This window comes from Ciconia boyciana, chromosome 8 (assembly GCF_034638445.1).
Source record: "Ciconia boyciana chromosome 8, ASM3463844v1, whole genome shotgun sequence".
Classification (NCBI taxonomy): domain Eukaryota; kingdom Metazoa; phylum Chordata; class Aves; order Ciconiiformes; family Ciconiidae; genus Ciconia; species Ciconia boyciana.
The window spans coordinates 23,749,221-23,772,539 of record NC_132941.1 but is presented as its reverse complement, the minus strand read 5'-3'; the positions used below and the strand labels follow the sequence as shown (position 1 = coordinate 23,772,539).

The window sequence follows — 23,319 nt, the reverse complement described above, 5'->3', positions numbered from 1 at the left end:
ACTTATTATAATTTGGACTGTCCATTATTAGAGAAAGTGATTTAAAGTAGAAGGTTCAGCCTTGGGTTTCATGCACACGGCCGTATGTGCTACACCAGCTCTGCAGCATTCATCTATGAGCTCAAATCAGCTCCCTACGCTTCAGTGGCAACAGCAGGTTTGAGTCATAAATTATATTTTGCTCTCAAAACAGGGAAAATTGGTTGCATGATTCAGCTGGCAAAACACAGCTTGCTGCAGTCCCATTTGCTCCCTTCGTGGGAGCATCCTTCTTCCCAACCTACTCTTAACAACAGCCAGGAGAAACGTGAGCCTAAAGATGCTGCATGATCTGCTGGCAGGTTAATTACTTGCTATCTAAATTAAAGAGGAAAATAAATATATATATATATATATATATCAATGCAGTCCTTGCAAGATGTATCAGGCTTAGGAAACGTGAAGGGGACCTCCACAGTGGTCATGGTCAACACCAGACTGGTCATGGTCAGCACCAGACTGGTCCTCCAGGCTAAACGTCTTCTTCCTCTTCCAGTCCCCACTCCAAACTTGTGTCAATAAATACACTTGCTCCTGATTCCCCTCTCATTCATTCACGCTTACAGTGGGCTCACAGTACTCCCTATTACATATATATACACATATATATAGTTGTCTTACGCTATCCCTATAAAATCTTGTTACCATGCCAAACCCACTGTCCAGGCAGGAATTTCACACGTAACAAGTGGAAGAGCCATGGTCAGGATGGACCATCCAGTTCTGCCTCACTATGACATTTTTTCGGATGGGCTGAAGTATTTTAGAGGCTTTTAGAGGTTTCTTGCTCATCTTCTTGCTTAAGAAGGGAGCTTACATTGCACAACGCTGTCCTATGAAAATCCACTAACATGCATCACGGTCTTTATTTTTAAAGAAAAGCTGTTGCTCACAAGTATTGCCAGTGCTTTTTTGCTGAAATAACTAAAGTTTTCATTGCATCATTGCCTAATTTATCTCAAAGGTATAGGGAATGTGCAAGAATTTCCCTGTTACTGTAGTTCTGGACTATGACCCAGGGCTTGGCCCTAAGAGACCAGTGTAGAAGCATCCTAGATCACCCTAGAGCACACCTAGTGGTCTCCAAAGCAGGGTGTGCACTGGGGTGCGGGAAGAATATACTTTTTGTACCATTAATAAATAAAAATTGGTGGTTATTTCATCTTCATCTCATCCTTTTTTAATTTCTATTTTTGTGGGGGCTTCATAACATACATAATATTAGTACATGTATATAAGTTGAAAATAAATACATATACATATTGCTTCTCAGGAGCAGGTCCCAGAGGAAAGTCAGGCTCAGCGTTCCCAGGACAAACCCAACCTCGAGGTGCAGGGCTCCAGCTGGGTTAGGGGGACAGGACTGTCCCCTGGCACAGTCCAAACCCACATATATATATATATATAGTCAATATATTCCAGTATGTGCCACGATCATCAGAAAACAAAATCTAACTGGAAAAAGTCAAGGAACCAGCTCAGAGAAGAGGAAAAAAGGGCTCAAGAGATGATGGTGACTTGGGACAGGTATAACAGCACCTGGAGCAAGGCACCTGCAAGTTGGAGAGCTCCAGCAAGGAGTGTGGGATGAGGGATGGAAGAGGGGATTTGAGTGGGGGAACTGAGGCAGTTTGGGGAGGACACAGCACTGCTGCAAACAGAGCCTCGGGATGCGCTCGGATGTCACGGGATGCTGTACGGGATGCCTGGTGATGTTCCCCTTAGCCTGCCGAGCTCACAAAAAACATCAGTGAAGGCCAAGACATGGGGACAGCACTGAGATAATCTCTTTATCAATATAACCTTTGCTTTTGCTCACTACAAGATTTCTAAAGCAGCCCACATTCTAAAGCAGCCCATGTTCCTAAGTCATTATTGCAAGATTGTCCCATGTAGGTGACAAGCAGAAGGGACTGTGACCACCACACTTCCACTCCTCCTTCCTGACAGCCACGTTTCCAACACACACAGGAACTCCAGACCCTCTTCAGATAATCTGCAGCACAAACAACCTCCAACCCCGTACTTCATTAAGGAAAGGACTGTAGCAAACACGCTGGCCAAAAGCCATGCGCAGTATGAAGTGGTGACAACCACATATTGAACCTGCCTGTTCATCTCACCAGCTTTTTGCCCAAATAATTATTCTCTAGCACAATTGTGTTTGTCTTAAATAATTAAAAAAAAAAAAGCTTGGACCTTCTGTTGTCCATCTCCCAGATCAATTCTGCTTTTCTCTCTCTTTCTCCTAAGCAAAATATGAGCTTGAACCTTAAAATTACACATTACCCAACTTGCAAATAGGAGCTCTCAGTGCATTTATCTCAAGAGTTTTATGCTGTCAACCACAATTATGATATTTTCACAAAAGCTGGGCTTCACAGATACAATTTCTCTGCACTGGGCTTAAATTAAAGGTCAAGGAATCAAGTTAAAAAAAAACAAACCAGTAACCCAAACCTGTTTCTTTTGGATACCTAATTCTAACACAGAAAAGATGCAGAAAACCGCCAAGTCTTTTACGCCAGTACATCACCCCAGGAAATCTTTCTAGAGTATTTTCTAACAACATTTTAAGCATGTTTTCTTATTTGCCTACCTAGGATGCCACTACACAAATTTAAGAATACTACTTCTGGGGGTTCATATATTACATATTATATATGGCAGGGGGGTTGGAACTAGATGATCTTTAAGGTCCCTTCCAAGTCAAACTGTTCTATCATATTACAGTATATATATATATTATGATATGTTCTATTATATATTATGAATGTTCATCATCTGTAGAAACCCAGGAACAAGGAGGTGGCAAACAAAGGCCCCCCCCCGATCCAGTCCCAGCCATGCAGCACACCCCAGGAGGGAAAGGACCCAAGCCAATGCTTTGGGGGACCGATGATGACCAGAGTTGTGTTTTATTTCAATCCTGTAGTTTGAAATCTTCTTATCCTAAAAATAATGTTTAAACAACTCTAAGCAGCCTTTTTTTTTTTTAATATGAGTTATGTACTCTAAGCATCCTTTTTTTTCTCCCCAAATGTGAGTTACATACGATGATGTATTGCCAAATAATAAATCAATAACTTGAGCAGCTTGTTATTTCTCCACATGTCATACGGCACACAGCTGACAGCAGCATTTTTTGGAGGGCATCCGCTCCCCCACCTCCAACGAAAACAGAACTTTGAACCAAGCCTCCCAGTCCTCACTGATTGACTTCTGATGGTTGGCTTTTGTCTTCAGAGGCAATAGAGGCGTTCATGCCTAACCAGAGTGATGAGATACAAAAAAACTCCTTACTGGAAGGAAGGGAAAAAGTGCTCCAAGCAGTAGGAGAAAGATCCTTTTTCATAACTTATTTTAAATTTATTTTAGATTCATTTATTTTAAATTTTCATATTTTATTTTCTCTAAATGACATGGAAGGCTGCTGGGAGACAGAGCAGCATGGCCTGAGAAACCCTGCATATCCAAGATGCTTTAAAATATTGCAGGCATCGCAGCCATTTCACAGACTAAATAAACCACCTATCACCGCATCCTGTGACAAATCGATGTGACAAATCTTTTTTAATTAAGTCACTCCCACTGCGATGAACAAATTGTTATAATGTTCATGATTTAGTCCTGACTGTTAGATTTCTCCACCTATTACACAGGACCAGTAAAACCTATAGACTTCTCTAAATATTTATGGAGCTTTAGATGGCTGAGCAAACATTTCATAGGACACATTATTTTTACAAAATTAAGTTTTTCTATCTGAGCAGGCTGAGGTTTGCTGGCTGGGACATCAAGCTCACCAGGGACGGGACCATGCCAGAAAATAGATTTTGCTCAACACCTGAGCTCATGCCAGTTGATGGCAATCCAAATAATATTTTTTTTGGTTATTCATCAAGTTTGGTTATTCATCAGTTTGTTTAACCTTGGTTATTCATCAGTTTGTTTAAACAATAAAAGGATGTCCTCGAAATTGAGGTTTGGCAGGTAAACAAAAGGTAGAAAATGGGGTAGAAAACTTAAACAGCAATGCCTGTGGGATAGAAGCTACGGGACAACTTCTCAACCTTTGCAAAACATCAGCTGAAACAGAGAAATGTGGGTGGGGTGGAGGTAACCGAAACCAAAAAGCCGAGTGTCAGATGAGTCTGAGCAGGGATAGGGAAGATCTGTGAAGTCAAAGATGACAAAGTTTGGAGAATGGGACACACAAAGAAATAAAAACTTGTATTCCTGGACCTCAAACCACCAAAGATCTGGAAACTTGGAGGAAACTCATAGCATGGGTGTTACGTTCGTGGTGACCTCCAAACTACATCTTCATACACAGCAATTATTTCATGCCATGCCCTAAACTGGGGAGAAAAAGAAAAAAAAAAAAGCCAGGCTGCAATGCAGCAATGCTATTTTCCTCTCCCAGAAGCACCTAGGTGTTATCTGAATCTCACAGCAGCTCTGGGCTTAACTGCTCTGCAGAGGAGGACATGGGATAGAACAGAGCCGGGGAACAGAGAACCGACGACAAGGTGTAATGCTCTGATAGCACCTAATGAGTCCGAGAGCTACAGGGATGTCTTGCCTGAAGCTACCAGCCCAAGGGAGGGATGAGACCATGCTGCATGGAAGAGCTAAGCATGCCTGCACTTTGCATGGAGCTTGGTGAAAGACACCCCATCCTCCTGCCACCCAGAGTAAGCACTGCATCAGTTGCTTGCTACAGCCCCTCATCCAGCCTCCACCCCATACACCTGTGAGGTACATGGGGAGAAGAAAAATCACTCTTGCTACGTGACGAGGTAGGCTGTATTTAATTTACAATTCCTGCAATAGCAATCTTTCTAGATTAATAAATAGATTGTTATCAGTCCAAATCCAAGAGTTTGCCTATAGAGACAGACTGGGATTTATGAGCCTAGGCTTTTCCACCCGGTTAGGGTTTGTGTTTCTTGTACTCTTCCATCATCTGCTAAAGCATATCCCCATGCATCACAAATCATCACTAAATTTTCCTTAGCAATCCAGAACAGTTGATTTAAAAAAAAAGTGGTAGAGAAACATCAATAACTGTCTTTATCCAAGGCAGAACTCTAACATTTACCATTTTTTGCCTTCTCCTCCTATTTTACTATAAACAGTGGGCAGAGATGCGTTATCCTTATTGTCATGGTTGGCTCAAAGAGAGGAGGTTGCTATTGCAGAGATCTTTGCAGACTCTCGGTACACAGCACAACAGCAGCTGTATTTATAGGAGGTATCAGGCTGAAGCCAGACTGCCTGAGGATGCCTCAGCTGGTTGTTTGCAAACCGCTGGAAATAGCATTGCCTTCAGACAGAAGGTTTAAAAAAAGATTCGCAATGTGCATTGTATTAGATTTCACCATGAAAAAAAGAAAATAAAGGTTAAAATAATCCCACGCTTCTGTTAGATGACTTTGTGGTAGGTATTGTGGTTTCCATAACATCAGCAGTATTCCACAGCTACAATTACATCATGGCTAAATACTGTTCTTGCACACAAATTCTATTACAATTTTAAGAATCCTTAGCAAATACTTAAATTTGTAATTTCTTTCAGCAGAAGTGTCCAAATATCTCAGCAATCTGTCTTCAGCCTCCTGCAAGCTTTGGAGATACAAGATCTCTGGATGCAGAGGAGGACCCGTCCACTTCAGGTACCCATCAACAATAACCCCACTTGTTTTTCAGCCATCAAGACATCAAACAAACCCTTGTAAAGCCGCAAATATCTCAGATAAATTAACAATTCAAAGTAATATAACTATTTTGCTGTCTTGAAACACAATATTAACTACCTAGTCTTCATCTGTAGACTGGCAACTATCATTAAAAAAGCAGGTTAATCTTTGGGCCAGCTAGGAAGGAAGGCTATTCTGAAGACCAAGATCTGAGTATGTATCATCAGTTTTCTTTCCATCAAATCCACTCCTTCACATGCAGCACGTAACTCCAAGAAGAGGAAAAGTAAATTATTAAACCATACAAATAATTCACCCAAGAAATAGCACTCCTGCAGCTGTACAGCTTATTTATATGCATAGAAGGCAAACTATGTAGAGATGACTGTATTTTCTACCAGCAGAGCTTGCAGTGCTCCAGCCCTAGATGGATGATGTGCTCTGGCGTTAAGAATTGGAACGAGCCCTTTGCAATCGTATGCCTCCGCAAGTGCTCCTCTCATCCATACAGCAAATACTGACTTTAATGACTTCATGTGCTTGACAGATTTATAGGAGAAAGCTAATTAGGTCACCGGTTATAAGCCATTCCAAGGAGAATTACAGATTGCTGCAATCAGGAGCTCTGCATATACCGTGGGCTCGGGGAGGAGCACTGACCTGCTAAGAAATCTGAGTCCAAGCATGGGAATTCCCTTACGGATGGTGGCATCTCGGCTCGCTACCGCAAAGCTGTCAGAGACTGCCGAAATCCAAGTGCCCTGAAATCCCACCTCACTGAGGTATCATCTCTCTCCAGCTGTCAGGAAGGGTCCTCCCTCCCAAAGTCTTTTCTATAAAGTGTATCAGTTACCTTTATAGAAAAAAATAGCTATATTGGCTTTGCAATAGTCTTTTAGTTTGACTTTTTACGGTGGATAATGGTAAAATAGACTTGTTCCTAGAAATACAGACAGGTTTTCCAATTAACTTTTTAGAGTATCTACTGAGTAGGGTGCATCAGCATACAAAGACCAGTTAAAAAACTGAAATAAAATGGGTTTGAGCAGCTCTTCTCCACCTTCTTGACCAAAAAAAAAAAAAAAAAAAAAAAGAGAGTTAACAGAGAAGCATCAAACTCTAGAGCAAACATCCCCCAAATGATCCACTCAGGGCTATATTGCTTATTTTTGACCATCTTTATATTCAAGGAGACTTCTCTTTCTGACTTTTCAGATCTCTCATAACACTGTAGAGGCCCAAAATGAAACTATCAGGGTTTCTGGGAAGGGCTGGTTTAATTCTTTAATCACAGCTGGACTCAGGCCACAGAGCGCAGCTCATCAAATACTAGCTCTACCAAAACTCACGATAAGGAGGATTTCCCTTGACCTCATCTGAAGAATTCTACCTGAAGGAAGGGCAGGCAGACTGGCATTAAAAAAAAAAGGCATTGTGAAGGTCTATAACCTATTTACTGTATTATACAGCCCAATTATATATTGTGCATCCATGAAACAACATGTATTTCAGCAGTTTTCTTGTCCTGCTTGTTGTTAGATAACAAATGATATCTGGAGAAGCCTCCTCCCATCCTAATTAATAGACCATGCCATCTTGTCGTAGATGTTACCTGCTAAATTATGACCTGTATTTTTGTTATCTCTCTTACAGCAGATTAATTTGAGGCTGGAAAGTGACACCCTGTCTTAAGAAACCTAAAGCAAAGCTTAAAGTTCAACCTTTCCTAATCTGCCATGGCTATCAGAGGTCATAAGGATCTCAAGTCTGACCTTGCAGAACATGTACGAGAATGACATTTCCCCTCCATCCCCACAAATTAACAAAAACCTGGAAACAAAAGGAAACAAAAAAAACACTAGAAGATTGGGGTGGCATTGTCAACAGATGCTGAAAAATAACTTTTATGCAATATTAAATGACACAGCAGCAAGTCCAGAAAAAGACAAGAAAGAAATTGCTCATGGATGAGCTCTCTGAGCATATATCAAGGAGACAAAAGGGCAACGGTTAAGGTCTTAATGATATTTGAGGACACTTGTATCCCAAAATGTTTATTTAAAACCAGCAAATCTCTGGCTGGATTTTACTCTACAGGTAGCAGTAAATCATGTGGTAAATGAGAAGTTAAATTTGAATAATTCAGTGTACACTCCTTAACATAAAAGAATTAAAGGAACAATTTAAGAACTTTATTGGTGCCACAAACTCATGTCAACACTCATTGGCATCACAGAGTAAGTATTTCCAGACCTACCTGTTCAAGTTTAAAGATGTGTTGGTTAAAGTAGTGCTGCAAGCGCTCGTTGGCAAAGTTAATGCAGAATTGTTCAAAACTGTTATTTTCATAGTCTTCAAACCCAAAAATATCAAGTACTCCAATGGATAAAGTCTGCAAGAAAAGTAAGAATGTGGATTAGAATAAAATCACATAAAGTAAATGGATTATTTGTACACAGTACATAATCAAAAGCATACAAACAGAATTAAATATACTTAATAGCAGGACTTTTAATTTTTACTGTAATTGTTGATATTATGCCATCTGGAAGACTTCACCTACATCAGAGAGAAAACATGTAACTTTAGATATCTGGACAGATGGCCTTTTTCTAAAACAAAAGTCCTTTTAGAGTTGGGGCTGTTTTTTTAATTTATAGACAAATTGCCATCTTTGAAGAAATCTGAACCCAGTTCCAAGTTATTCTATTGGATCATCACAGTATTCATCTTTTGAGGGGAAAAATGGGGATAGAGTTGGGAAAAAAGGCTTTACAATGTGAAGACCGTCCACAGAAACATGCTTACAAGGTGAATACAGAATATCTAAGCACACATGCTCCAGCTGCAAGCCTTCCAAAGAACACCTGCACAGCAGGAGTTTGCATGGAAATAATCCATTGCAACGAAGGAAAATAAGTCTGGTCAGAAGTAAAATCGTATCGAGTAGAAAATATCCACCTTGCATATCAGATCAATGTCTCCTACTGAGAAGTGTAACCCAGACAGACTGATTTTTTGAATCGTTGAGTCTCTCTCACTTTACATCCCCTTCGGTAAGATAACGTAAAAATAGTAATGCTGCTGAAAAGGAGGGCTCAAATCCATTCCCTGAGTCAGGTTCCTTCATACTTAAAAACATAGGCAACAGAACTGTTGAGCAAACAAAACAAAAGCTCCTTTTCTAACCTAATGACCCGAGAGTCTGCTTTCCCTGCCTTCTGCGCCCTTTGAAGACTCCGCTACTTCTTGCTTTGAATGAAGTTCTCTGGGCAGGGAAGGGAACCAAGCCTCATTTCCCATGGATGCTGTCCCAGGGCCCTGTGCTCCAGCACAGCCATCCCAGCCCCTGACACCAGGACACAAGAAATGGTCTGCAGGACCAGCCCAACGCTCCTCCCAGCCCAGCATCTTCGACCATGGCAGCAGGACATCCCATCCTGGGTATATCAGCATGGCTCTTCTGTGGTTCGTCACACAGTTTTGGGATGAGGGAGGGCAAGAAGTACCTCTGTGCTCCCTTTAGTTCATGGACAAGAGATGTGTGAAGAGGTACCCATCCAATTATTTTTTTTTTTTAACCCATTGACACTACAATCCCTCACAGCCTCTCAGGCCACCTTCTAGACTTTCAAAACAGAGAATTGTTTTCTTTTACTAAATCCATACTCCATAACATAAGTTGCAGGATTTGGTGAATTACAGTTCTAAAATGCCTTTTTTCCAACCACTTTGATGATTTTTTTAAACCTCAACTGTATCCCACCCCAGCCTTTTCTCCAAATTGAAGAGCCCTAACCCTGTTTGGTCTCTCCTCTCTCCTCTAACCTACAATGACCTCTTGAGATGGTCATTAAGACATGGGTGCACCAAGGTTTTTTATGTTGGCAAAATGAGGCCAACACCACTGTGAATTCACAGCTTGCTTTGCAATCTCCTGGCTGCCTCCTCTCTTCCTGAATCGACCTCACTCTTCCCGTACCAGCCAGGCAAGGGGCAGCAGTGGATCCTGGCCATATGTATGTTGGCCCACAAGGAAGTGCAACCCATCAACCCCGGGCTCAGACTATTCCTCCTTCCCTTAACAGGAGTAGAAATGTGGATCTTTCTCCTTCATGTATGTACTAGATTTCATAAAACTTGAGAACCCAGTACCTTGAGTCCCCTGCTTGTTGGATGAATTTGGTAAAATGGGGGAAGAGAGAGGTGAGGATGTGACAGCAGATAAACCTCCCTGACACAGGGAGTCAGGGTGAAAAACAAGCTTAAGCAGGTATAAGTTCTGCTGCAACTTCAAAACCCATGTATGACTGTTCTGTTAAACAAGTAATTAATAATCAGTTACAAATAAAACTCAGATCATGTCCATCTAGCAAGCCTGTTGTCATCAGAAAAGGAGTGAAGTGTTTGAAGGACATGTGCACAGAGAGTTCCACCAGCAGTTTGTTAGTGAACTGCACTCTGGGGTAAGCTTCCATGTTTAACCAAAGCCATCTCACTTGTACACGGGTTCTGTTCATACGTTACAATTAATTAAATAAAAACATTAAGCGAGGTAAAAGCATTAGCACTGGTCAAATGAACCAAATCTCAAGCAGGGAGGAGAAACATCTCTACCTCAGAAGAACCTGAGAGCTGCTAGGCATCCTGGTTTTAATTTTATTGGTCTTATCTGCACTCTGGATTTCCTAAGACTACCTTCCTAAGACTAGCCTAACTCCACTGCCAGAAATATAAACCAGACTATCCGCAAGTCTCTCTACGTTGCAGTTTGTCCATTTTCAACAGACCACATAACGTGGGAGGAAAATATTCTTTCTGTGCTCGACTCCTGACCAGGGAACCACCTACGGCTGGAACAGACAGAGCTGCCGTGGGCAGAGCAGCCACCCGGCTTGTGAGTTGAAGCTTTGTACGATATGGACTTCAGCTACCAGAACAAGTGAAAACACAATTAAAAAAAGCACGTAAGCACAACAATAAGACTCTAACTCATTTTTCCAAGAGGTCTTTGGCTACTTTATCCTTTGTTCAGGCTTTTCTCCCTATTCCAAGGCCAGACTCTACCTCCTCACCCCCACCCATGCCATGACAAGGATGACTACTGAAGGCCCTTGGCTAGTTTCCCAGAAGTCTGCATCACTTGGCAAAACACCCATGAGAAACAGCCATTTCACCAGAACATGGAAACTGGGAAGCCACTGGACCAAGGACTGAGCCTGGTAGAGGGATTTGCTCTCACTCACTGCTTCCCACGGCTCAAGCATCCTTCTCCTGCTTGTCCCAACGAACATGGCAACCCTTTTGTTCACAGATATATTCATTAAACAACAGCCTAACAAGCAGAAATCTTCTGCTTCATCTTTTTATTTAAATAGATTTCAGTAAGAATTCTTCTTAAACTCTTTGTGTAATTAGCAGCTCATATTTTATCTATATTATACATGGAAAAAGTGACGATGGAAACACGACAAAGTGACTTTTTCTCATCCACAACAGCGATGCTCCATTCGCATTGTCCTTGTGTAAGCAAATCCCGACCCCAACCACCCCACTGCTGTGCAAGCTTCTCCCTACAATACACAGGAGCTCCCCAGAATTACTCTAGATAAAAATCTCTATTGCACTTCATAAAAACAAGACTTAGAAGATAAAACGCTCACACTTCCAGAATCCTTATGGAATTACCAACACTGGCTTTCACAAGCACAATGCTGATGCTCTGTGGTTAAGCCCCTGCCACAAGTGAACACTTTAAAAACTAACAGGGTTTTCAAGCTCTCACAAACATAATTTAATATGAAATAGCTGAGCACAAAAAAACCTCCCCCTTTTTTTTAATGCTGGTTAATTTACTGTGTCGAAACTGCTACTAAAATAGATTAATGTGTGTAAATACATTTATAAAGCAAAATAGAACAGTTATGTATAGAAAAAAAATGGTTATTTCAGTTATAAAAGAATCCTATTAAAAGATTCTATTTTGAAGTTGTCTTTTTATAAGTTTTTGCTGACACCCAAAATTAAACAAGATCAGAGAGGTAAAATGCACAGAACTAAAAAAAAAAATAATCTGCATTTAACAAAATCACTGCAGGTATCAAACCATGCATACAAGATGAGGATGGTTAATTCTGCCATGGCTGTTACATGGGGAAAACCAGTATTTTTCTCATATCACTGACTATGTGGATAGCTCCTGAACAACTCCAGAATACAAATTTTAAGATGTGGGAGTTTTTGCAGAGTTTCACACCAGAGAAATTAAGGCAGAGCTCTGCAGTGAATCAGGTTGTTTGCCCTCTGTTGCAGGAGGCAGCATTGCAGAGTTCCCGAAAGAAAGAGGTCAACGCATGTAAGTTGGTATAACTTTTAAAAATGAGAAATTGGGAATTTATGGCTATTTTTCTGCTTTTTGGCAAAAAAAATCTCATGGTACCTATGCAAAAGGGTTATATCAGTTTTTCCATTATAAAGCAGCACAAATCTACCAGTACAGAGTCATTTCTCATAGCAAGGTAAAAAAAAATTATTTCCATTGATGTATGCATAAATGAAATTATTTTGTTAAACTGCCTGACAAAAACACATAATCTGGCTGGTTTTAGGATTAAGTTTGTAGTCCAATACGTAAAGAAAATAACTGAAGGAATTTTATATTTACAAATCTTCTAATCCTTCAGTTTCAAATTCACACGTTGAATGAGTGCTGTAAAGAAATCATGCAAAGATGTAATATAATTTAGACCTCAATTAGCCAAGCCTAGGTTATGTGTTAATGCTGTTCCTTTATCAAAACTAACATTTAAAATTAATGAGTACGCAGCATGGACAAGTCTGCAGCAGATGACTGTATTACTTTGTATATCAAATCTGTAACAAAATTCCTGTCATTAGAAGTGTATGTCTACAAGGATTTTTAAAATTTGGGTGAACCCTGGGTTAGTAAGCACTTTCTGCTTGACATGATAAAAAGTGACCTCATGCTTTTCTAAAGAGGCCACAGCCATGACATTTAAACACTGAGCATGAGTTTTAAGGGCTTTTGGCAAATGATGGTCTTGAAGCTACGTGCTCTCCAATTCCCAAACCACCAATAAATAGCGATCGTTGGAGCTGATTTATGTCACCCCAAATGCACGTTGGTGATGTCATTCCACCACGGAGGTATATTTTGGCAATCACAAATAGGTTTGCCTTAAATTCTGGGGAAAAATATTTTTTATTATTATTTTTTTATTTTTATCTGTTTAAAATTTTTTTTGAAATTTTTTTAAACAATATTCCAAAGCCAATACTGTAAAAAAAAAAAACCAAACAAAAACCAAACAACCAACCCAACCCAAAAAACCATCACCACTAAATCTAAAAGGACTACTCCAATCTACATCACCACAATATACATGATGATCTATTATATAAAGTGAGAGGCAGTGATTTGCTACAAATTTGGAAGTCGGGACCTAAAAATAATGAACAGGTGTGCATTAAACCTGTTGCATGTTCAGCAATTCTTCCTCTGTTTCAGGTCAGATAGCCAAGAATTAACTAGTTGATTAAATTGAAATGAATTTTCTTCATGGCCTTGAATTCTTCATGAATTCAACCATAAATTTTCTTCATGGCCATGAATTTGCATTCATCATCATCACCGCGTACACAGCACCTCATCTGAAAACAGCAGCAGGGTTATTTAGGAAGAAATTAAATAGGAAAAGCTTAAAAAAAACCTTGGAAGAAATGCCTTTTGGTCCACCACAATCTACACTATATCATCATTTTAAGCAACGAGATAGACTTCTAACAATTCTTAACCTAATTTATGGAAGGGGAATTAAATAAGACACTCTCTGAGGTTCAGTAATCTAGTTCTAATGAGGAAGAAAAGCCTCTGACCTCATTAATAAAGGTCAAATTTCAGACAGTTTGTAGGAGATCATGAGAACATGAAAGAAGCTAAAAGCAATAGAAAGACGACCAAGGAAAACGGAGTCGGAGTGAAACTGATACACAGCAGCACTGCTATGAGCATAAAACAGGCTGTATCAAATAACTTACAGCTTGGTTCAGAAATAATATGCTATGAATCCTGTCAGCAAGCAAGATAAGCCAAATCCCACTGTGTTTTCCCAAAATAATTCACTGTACATTTAATGAAATTTGGATATCAAAGGTCTGATTTACATCTTCCAAATACTTGCTTGAAAAACAGTGGAAGAACAACAATCAGGTGTTTATTTTTTTTACCCAGCTTCACCTTTTGATCTTCTCCTTACTGCTGACATCAAACACACACACATATTGGGATATGAAAATTGTCTCAATTCCCATTGTCCCAAGTTCTCCTGGGGTTTGGACTTTGTTAGGATCTAGGTCTTCCTCCTACCTATCACCCAACCACCTAGTCCACCAGCAATTAAATAGACGTAACTAGCTATAAACAGCCTCCTCGCCAAATACGGTCTGCACCGATGAATATTATATCCACCACCAGTTTGGCTGAGCATGAGTTTTGGTCAACGTGGTTGTCCTAGGTGGCTGGGGCAATGCTGCTTTGCCCCAGCAAAAGGACATTGCTGGATGCAGACACGGCTGCATGCGTTTCCACAGCACGCAGAGCAGAGAGCGAACCTGGATTTCGTGTGCGTGCCATATGTGCATCTATAAGTATATGTCATCTTCTGCAACCTCCAGCCTTCATGTCAAAACCTTGAGCTACCACAACCAGGCGAATGGTAGCTCTGGTCAAGCCAACTTCTGTGAAGGCTATACAAGCTCTCCACGAGTGTTTTTATAGGACAGCTGTATATGACCACTGAAATAAAAACTGACACTCATTAAGAGATATACTTTCATATTCATTTTTCTTATCAACTTCAGATGCAGTTCTCCTCCCAGATACGCTCTGAAGTCAGATGGTTTTGAGTCTTATTTTACCTCTGCATAACATGACTGTCACATAAGAAAGCCCTTTGCCAAAAATCCATCATCTGACAACCTTCTGAACCTTCACAACTTGTGGGATTATTTCAAAATATATCTTAAAAGTCAGAGGAATATTGGTGGCAAGCATGGGCTGGGATTAAGCCAGGACATTTGCTGCAGGGCGAGTCGCATATTGCTCACCCACTGCAAACTCTGAGTCAGCAACCTTTCGTGGTGAGATGCAAAATTGTATTTTTCTTTCATAAATCAGAGACTCAGTGTGTTTAGGAGATTTTTTGAGGGAGCTGGTAGATGCCAGCAAGTAGATGTCATCCAAGTGCTGAGATCTTGCCTTCCAGCAAGGACCTATTTGCAGGGTCTGGAGATGCCCCTGCTCCCAGTCCACCTTCCAGTTACTCGTTGGTGTTGCCCAACCTCAAGACCACATATGGGAGGTTAAGAAGAACCTATATCCTCATCTGGGATTTCTCCAAGCACGAGCTGAAAAGGATTTCAAGAGGATTGTGAAGTGGTAGGAAAAAACAAATTAATAGGCATCAGCTCAGTTCCACCAGTGCAGAGAAGGGTGGTAATCGCTGGTTGGTGTCTCAGCAGCGGGATGCCCTCAGCCGCTTGCTGGCAGCGACGTTATTCCTTGAGGGCAAAGGAGCAGCTATTCCCAGCCCTGCCTGGTCCAGGCAGGCACTTCTCCTCTCTCTGTGCTGGAAGGACCCAAGTCGGGGGCTAAAAAAAGGGGTGAGGAGGTGACGCTGTAGAACAACTCAAGAGAAAATTGGCTAGTCAATGTTTAACAAAGCTGCTCTCTGCAGCTCTGTGCAACGCACATAAATTCTCTTCTTTAACCTCTCTGCCCATAAAATGGGCAGGATTCATCCATTTTCATGATTTCTGGGGGACTTGTGAAAATCAATCAATGTTCATAGAGGACTCTGAAGATAAACCTAATTATACTCCTGTCTCTAGAAGTATATATTTCTTGGTATTTTGTGTACTACCTTCCTGTTTCAGAAAACCTGGCCCGCGTACAGCCCAGGACCGCCTCGCTGGATCTCACCGCTGGTACGAGCCTGCATGTTCCTGCAGCTCTGGGTCCTGGGCACTTGCCAGCATAGGTGGATCTGCTCTTGCACAGGGCAATGCTGCTCCCAGCTCCTGGCGGTTGCTGCCTGACCTGGATCTTATTGCTACACCATGCAATTTCAGGCAAAAAAAAAGGCTCAGAAAACTGGGAATTAGGAATTCATGAGATGATATAGGGAGACAGGCAAGAGGAAAGTGGTTACGCTGCACACAAGTCTTGGTTGAAGGTAGCAGAGGGTTAATACGCAGTGGTGATGCTGGAAAACAGCACAAGTTTGGGCTGTTCTGGCTCTTACCTTCTGAGATTTGAGGTTGGGAACCAAAGTTTAACGGTCTATAAACACCTACTATTGTGCCCTGCTATTACAGACATGCTGACTAAGCAAGCAATAGTATCCTAGTCTGATTTTGTATTTAAATATTACAGAAGTTTTTTTAAAAATAATTGGATCATTAAAAAAAATTAATTAGTATTTGAGATGCATTTCCTTGTCAAAATGAATCCACCTTTCCTGCTTCACCAAATACACAAACAGTGGGTTTTTTTCCTGACAGCCCAGACAAAACTTTTGATGACTTGGAAAAAAAAAAAAATCAGGAAAGAACACAACAGTTTTGGTAAAATATTAAACAGAGGAAGAGGAAGCATGTGCAGTCAGAAGAGATGCTGGACGTTACCCACTTTAACAACCTTTCTTGTCAGAAGAGCATATAACCAAATTTTATACACATGTATTTATTTCCAGTCTATAATTACACTCTGCAAGTGTTTCTATGGAGTTAAATAAAGAACTGACTACACTGCAAGTCTCTGCAACTTCAGTCCTACAGCGTAATTCAAATGTAATGTTAGTACTTAGCAAAACAATCCTCCTTTTGGCAGCTGTGGCTTCAGCCTGGATGTACAACCCCCCCAAAAAAACACAAGCTGCTGACCTGTGCCCAAAATTTCCAAGCCAAGGGTAGCCGGTGCGCTGCAAGCGCATGCGTGCATGGACGCATCTGTACACCCATGCTTTTTGGAGTCAGCATCGCCCCACCTCAATGAGCGTGAATGAATACACGAGAGGTTTTGGAAAGGATGTCCTGGGTCGCAGCATCTAGTCCCACTATCGCAGGAAACTTCATGTCATCCCTTCCATCAATTCTTTGGGAAAGCAGCTCAGCACCATGCCAGCTTTGCTTTTCCCGTTGTGATCTTTTTTGCCTCTAATCTCACTTTTCCGCTTGTTAGAGATGTTTTATCTCAGTACCTACCAACATCACAGCTTGTTCAACTTTTCTGATTATTTTTATGGAGCAACCTCATCAAAACACCTCCCGTTAGCAAGCTTTCCCTTTTTCCCCCCCTCAATTATATATGGTCCTATAGTTTTACACACAAGGAGGAAAAGTCTTTGGCATGGCTCCTGGAGGAGGTGGGGGAACAGGCTTTTGTGACTACAACAAAACCTATACCCCAGCCGTTTTGAGGTTATATTATTCGAGGTGCTTCACCCTTCCCGGCTCAGCAAACACCACTTAAAATAACGATATACTCAATCTAAAACATTAACTGAGGAAAAGTTAACTTTATGTTAAGCAATGTGCTGTTAGGAGCTTGGGTAATGTTTTATCCCATAGTTACCTATTGTAAAAACACAAGAGCATAGCCAAAAGAGCTGGCAAGACATTACCTTGGTGCTTTCCTCCATGTCCTTCGAGTTGAGGAGTGCGTGGTTAATTCTGAACACTATCCAGTCAAACAGGGCGCTGTACAATGATTTAGCCATGGAGTTTCGCACAGTCACAGCCTGAAAGAGAAAATAAAAAGGTGATTGGAAACTATTCCTTCTCTGCACTGAAACAGGTTTCACTTCTCAAGCACCCACATCCAACATTCATATTTCTCCCTTGCCAAAGCTTTTGTCTACTGTTTTAGTTTACACTGTGTATTGACACCATCAGGAGTTGGTTGCAATCCCAGGGCCATGAGATGTGACCCTTGGCTTGGTTTCCTTTGGTTCATTCAAGTGGACGACGTACGAGATCACACCATAAATCCCATCACTGGTGGCAAAAGGAAAAGAAATAAAAATGTATAAAAAACAAAAAAATATATTAAAAATATGTACTTAACTTCACCAAGACCCTTGAAGAGTTTATTCGGGGAGCAGGAAAGAGGAGGGTGGATATTGCACAGCAATGATACTAAGTGATGTGAAAGCATATGATGGGGCAGGCAGCATCTGGTAGCAGCAAAAGGGTTGCAGAGCAGGAGGCTAAAACCCCTACAGTAAATCTGTAAGCATTACTGAAAACTTGAAGTTTTCCAGGTACTGCCAGTGGGAGCGACAAATCATGGCAGGCAGATTCTCTGCTCCTTCAACAGCTCTCCTAGAAAGGGGAATACCACATCTGAAGTGCCATCCTGATCATGGTGCACAATGCAAAGAGATTTTGCTTGATTGACAGTGATGAAAACCAAGATCAAAGGAGGGTACCGGGGCTGCACTTTCCCAAACACATGTGCATTGGGACAGGCACCTACATACATAACCGTAAAGCAGTAATTCATATTCAAGGGCTATCCTAATTCTTGCTGCTTGCAATTCTTCCTTGGTTTAAATTATTACCTTGAGTTGTACTGCAGTGCTTTGGTACATACTGGTCACCTAAAATCTCATTATATCAGCTGTGACTGTTAAATTTCAGTTCATTTTAGCCACTGTAGAAGAATAAACAATGAAACAGAAGGTTCACACATAACTATTTCAATAAAACCTTGAACTATAACAAATCAGTGGCTTTTCACCCATTGCCTTGAAATCCTTCTCACTAACCTTCTCACTAACTTCTCACTTCAAGCTACATCATCTGAGTGGCCTTATTTCAATGACCCCAAGCAAAAGAATAAAGCTCATGTAGCATCATTTATCTTCTATTAGCTCGTTCCCACCTCTTTTTCCTTGAAGTTTTTGTGATAGCATCTTTTAGAGTGAACACAAGCTGTTCTGCCAACATTTTGCTCTGAACATGCAATTAATCCAGTATGCGGTCTCACTTTCTCTTCTTCTCGAGTTAGAACAGGAGAAGGCAGTAACATGGTCCATGACTGAGGATGCTTACAAGCTCACAGTGTATATAAGCCTCTGTACGCTGCTAACCATTGCTCCCAGGAAATGTTTCTCGCTGCCGTAATGCTTTGTCCTAGCGTAAACCAGCCTAATTAACTGCTCCAACACAAAGATGCGCAATTAAAAACGAAAACCATTTCTATTTAAAGCCAACAAAGAATGGCATCATTTCCTCTATACAGTCATATATGGGTTTATATTGCAATACTTTTCTTTCCCCCTTTTATTAAAGACTATAGGGGATGTGCAGGACTTCACCGTTGAATTTTCCTCTTTTTTTCTAAAATAGATGAGGATATTGTTAAGCCTGTACCACCCCAGCATTGCCCAGTTTCCTCCAGGGATGTGCAGGATGGGCTATAAGCCATCGCTCTCTTTTTCCCAAGATGGGCTCGGCTACATGGCAAGCTGGGAAGCCCATGAAGAGCTGCTCTCCTTGCTACACTTGGGACCCAAAAACTTGATCAACGGCCCAGATCTCAAATTCTTCAATAGTTATTTCCAGAAGCAATGGCTGTATCGTAAGACCTGGTAGGAAATTCCTGACAAAGCAACGCATAGAGAATATAGGGGGGTGGAGCACATGTACACATGGTTCTCATTTGCAAATTTGTTGGCTCTTTATAAGCCAATGTCTTCTCTCCCTTGTACCAACAAATCCAGATAATTCCTCGACAGATATGCCATCATAGCAGATTTGTGGCGGTGTAAACAGCATTTTGCCTCACATGCTCCCCCAGACAATGAAATGCAGTGGGGCCGAAACTAGGATGCTTGCTTTGCCTCATGGTACATGCAGTCTCCTCCTAGCAGGATTTCTACCACACACAGAGCAAAGAAATCTGGTTTTGGACACCCAAGTTGCTCCAGTGCTGTTGGGTGCTATGGGGTCCCACCAAAATGGGCTCTCCAAGCTCACCACCCCATGCTATAATGGACCTGCTTGTGGGGAACGATGTCCACCAGCGCAGGGAATGAAGTCCATGGTACCCAACATCTGTGGTACCCAAAGTCCGTGGTACTGAAATCAGCAGCAGCTTTCTAAAATTAGATATTTTAAATTGGTTTGAAGAGTTGAAGACAGCACTTTGCCTTCATGCAATATCCATTTATAAAATAGCAGCATAGACATTAATCTATTTTATATGACTCAAGATTTTGTTTTGTTTTTTCCATTTCAGTAAAGTATTTATTCTTTAGAATAGATCCTGGATGATGTTACCTTATAGATAAAGCCCCTCACCATCCTAAACAGATATCAAACTACCTAATCTGAGGACCATCAGGGAATATTATTTATTTTCAAATTAAGGAGCTGCTGCAATTTCAAGAGTATGATTTCACATTTCCCCCCCAGATTGCTGGAATAGTCCACTTTGAAAACAAATTTTCCACTTTTATTTTTCATTTCAGTCATTCATCTTGCATTGCCATGTGCTACCACACAGATGGTTTAAAATACCACTAGTCCATAAAAGCCTTGAAATAAAAAAAAAATAAAAAAACCCCTGTACAGCAGTTTGTTCCTTTCAATATGTCTTGCTCTTATTTTCTCTGTTCAACAGAGAAAGGGTAAAGCTGCCAAGGGGTGGCAGGGTAAAGGATGCTCAGTCTGCCCAACCGTCTCTGCTGTTCACATCATGACCTGGTGTGCAATATTCAGAATATTCTTCTTGTAATTACAGGCTTGTTATTCAAGAGAGGATTGTCCTACGCGCTTACATTCACTCCTATGCAGCAGAGCATTTAAAATAAGTGCTTAAACATTTGTTCCTGTATTACTGGGGTATTCATTAATTGCTGTATTTAGTATCCTACATATATTAAATGTGAATATTCTCTGAAATATATAGCACATATTACATACGGCTTGTCTTCAGGTAGTCACTTACAGCTTCTTGTTTCTTCTGCAAGACTTACGTGACATTTAGGCAGGTCTGGAACACCGTGGCACTTATCAAACCATTTTTATTTTGCTCACAAAGCAAAATAAAAATAGCTCCTGCAATGCCAAAACAAATCTCTCGGGGATCAAAGCAAGCACGTTACACACATGCAAAAATATTGCCGAGTTGAAAACAAGATAGATCAAATGCAGTTTAACTTGGAGATTCAGGAAGTAAGCTGAAGACAAGGTTTTAATCAATAGGTTTCCTGCTTATCAGGCTAGCAAGGATATATGTTTTATTTATCATATGCTAGAAATGCCACTTGTTGGGGTTGGCCAACTTTTGCTAAGATCCTGATATAAGATATCTGGGGTTCTTCATAAGATTGCGCTGCCAAATTAATTGGCCTGAAAGTTTTCACGATGGGCATCGGATTCAGGCTACCTTAAAAACAGATATACTTTTGGAAATATCTCCTGCCAAAAGGAATAAGGGGAAGACAGACTTAAGAATTAAAATCTCTCTTTGAAGTGTTTTGGAGCAAGGACACAGTTTCGGCAGCGACAGCCTGTGTTTTAGAGATGGCAAAAGATATAATCTAAGAAAACCAAACTTGCTCAAATTAAAAACCTGTGTAAAATACATTTTTACAAGTTCAGTAGATTTGTAATCCTTAAGATTACAAACTCTCTAAACACATACGAGCACATCTTCCATCTGCTGCCGTCACTACAGCACCACCACCACTCCCCACCCCACGGTCAGGATTTCTTACTCCTGCTATTCTGCACTCAGGTGAGATTTGAAACTCTGAGTAAAGGTCTTTTTCTGCTGGCATTATTCAAAATATTTGCTGGTACCCAGATAATCCAGGAAAAGCAAAAGGGTTAGAACCCCCCCCAAAATTATAAATGGAAAAAGCAGGGAATCAAGTAAAAAAAAAAAAGGGGGGGGGCCATTAACACTAATTTGTATGCCTGCTTAAAAAAAAAAAAAAATTTCTTCCCTTCCCCTAAAAAATAGTTCTGCTGGTTGCAATCAAATTTTAAAAAACCAATATTTTTAAAAATTAGTATCTACGAAACTTTAATTTTACAGGCTTCTTTGCTATAACAATACCACCTTCACATTACACAGTCCCATACTACCTTCTCCCAGAGAAGCAATGACTCACGAGGAGCAAAAAACAGAAAAAAGCTGTATGTGAAGATGTAAAAGGGTGATTTTTTTTTTTCTGTTGCACTGCTTCTGTTCGTTGCCATTAAAGCCTGTGCAGGGGGCTGGATGGCCAGAGCCAAGTATAGCTCTCAGAAAAAAAAAAAAAAATTGTATTTTTAATGAATGCCAGAATTACGGTTTCTTTCACCATGCTGCATATTCAGAAACCACAACAGCTTATACACAGATAACCAAGATTAAAGCATCATTTTCACTTCCTAAAACCCTGGTTAGATCAGCAACTTTTTACTCACCCTGCCACAACTTGTTTTAAAAAAAAAAAATAAAAAAAATCTAAGGGAGCACTTTCATGCTACAAGCTGCCAGTTAAATTTTATGGCGTTAAATACTGAAAAAAATGGACTGCCACAAATGTAGTGCTTCACAAGCAGATGGGCCCCTTTGCTGTAAAGCTTGGGCACTGGATGTACCGACTCTGAAAAACTCATTAGAAAAAAAACTCTTCTTACTTCCAATTTCTTTTCAAACCTCAGGTCTTTCCCCTGCATGTCTCCCTGGACCTTGCTGGAGATGCAGGGCTGCCAGAAATAGTAAAACTCAGTCTTGTATTTGTGCAAAGTTCACGTTGGCATTGTAATGTCACAAATCTCCTAGACTCTAGACTTGGTCCTGGAGCCAAAACCAGGAGAAATCTCCAGCTCTTTGACCCCAATATGGTATTAAGTAAGGCACAGGCTGTTGTAAGGGCAACGTCAGCATTTGAGATACATGTATCTACCAGCATGTAATCTAATGGGGAACCTCAAAAAAACATCTTGAATTGAGCACAGGCTGCCAGAGGTGGTCCGTCACAACTGAGCTCAGTCCAATTTTTATTTATACAGCTGGATGGGTTTGGTGCTCAGTGAAGGCTTAATTTAAGGTACTCTTACCAAACACAGCTCTTGATTTCATCTTCTTGACACAGCCCAGTAGAGAAGAGATACCAAGCTCTACCCTGCTTTTGGACACCAGCTCCTTGAAAAACCAACAGGTGGCTTTGCAAGGTGAAGAGATGCCCATGTACCACTGGACAGAGCCCTTGGTCTTCATTCTGCTGACTCCAGCTTCTCTCCCTCCAGTGTTGCTGCAGACCCTGAAGGCCATGGTGGTGACCTGCCCTTCTGGCAGACACCCAGTTAACCTTTTACAGATATTTTTGCATGATCTGCTGGGATAAGAAGTTCCCCACCGTGCAGCCTGTGATCCTTATTGGATTCAGTGTTTATATTGTTGACTAACCTAATATATGAGCAAGAGTGAGCAATAGGTCAATTCTAACAACAAAAACTCAAATTTTTATAAGTTTTTCAGACTAAGGGGAATAAA

At 40.8% G+C, this 23,319-nt stretch overlaps 1 protein-coding gene across 13 annotated transcripts in view; it reads right to left on the bottom strand.

The window, feature by feature from the left end:
- The window catches only part of MYO9A (myosin IXA), a 186,491-nt gene that overhangs the window by 58,110 nt on the left and 105,062 nt on the right, over nucleotides 1-23,319 (bottom strand). For all 13 annotated transcript variants that reach the window (XM_072870641.1, XM_072870640.1, XM_072870639.1 and 10 more), the window contains 2 exons: nucleotides 17,444-17,560; nucleotides 7,999-8,133 (listed from right to left, as the gene is read on the bottom strand). In XM_072870641.1, the coding sequence (XP_072726742.1) occupies nucleotides 7,999-8,133; nucleotides 17,444-17,560 (252 nt within the window). The remainder of the gene's footprint in view (nucleotides 1-7,998; nucleotides 8,134-17,443; nucleotides 17,561-23,319) is intronic.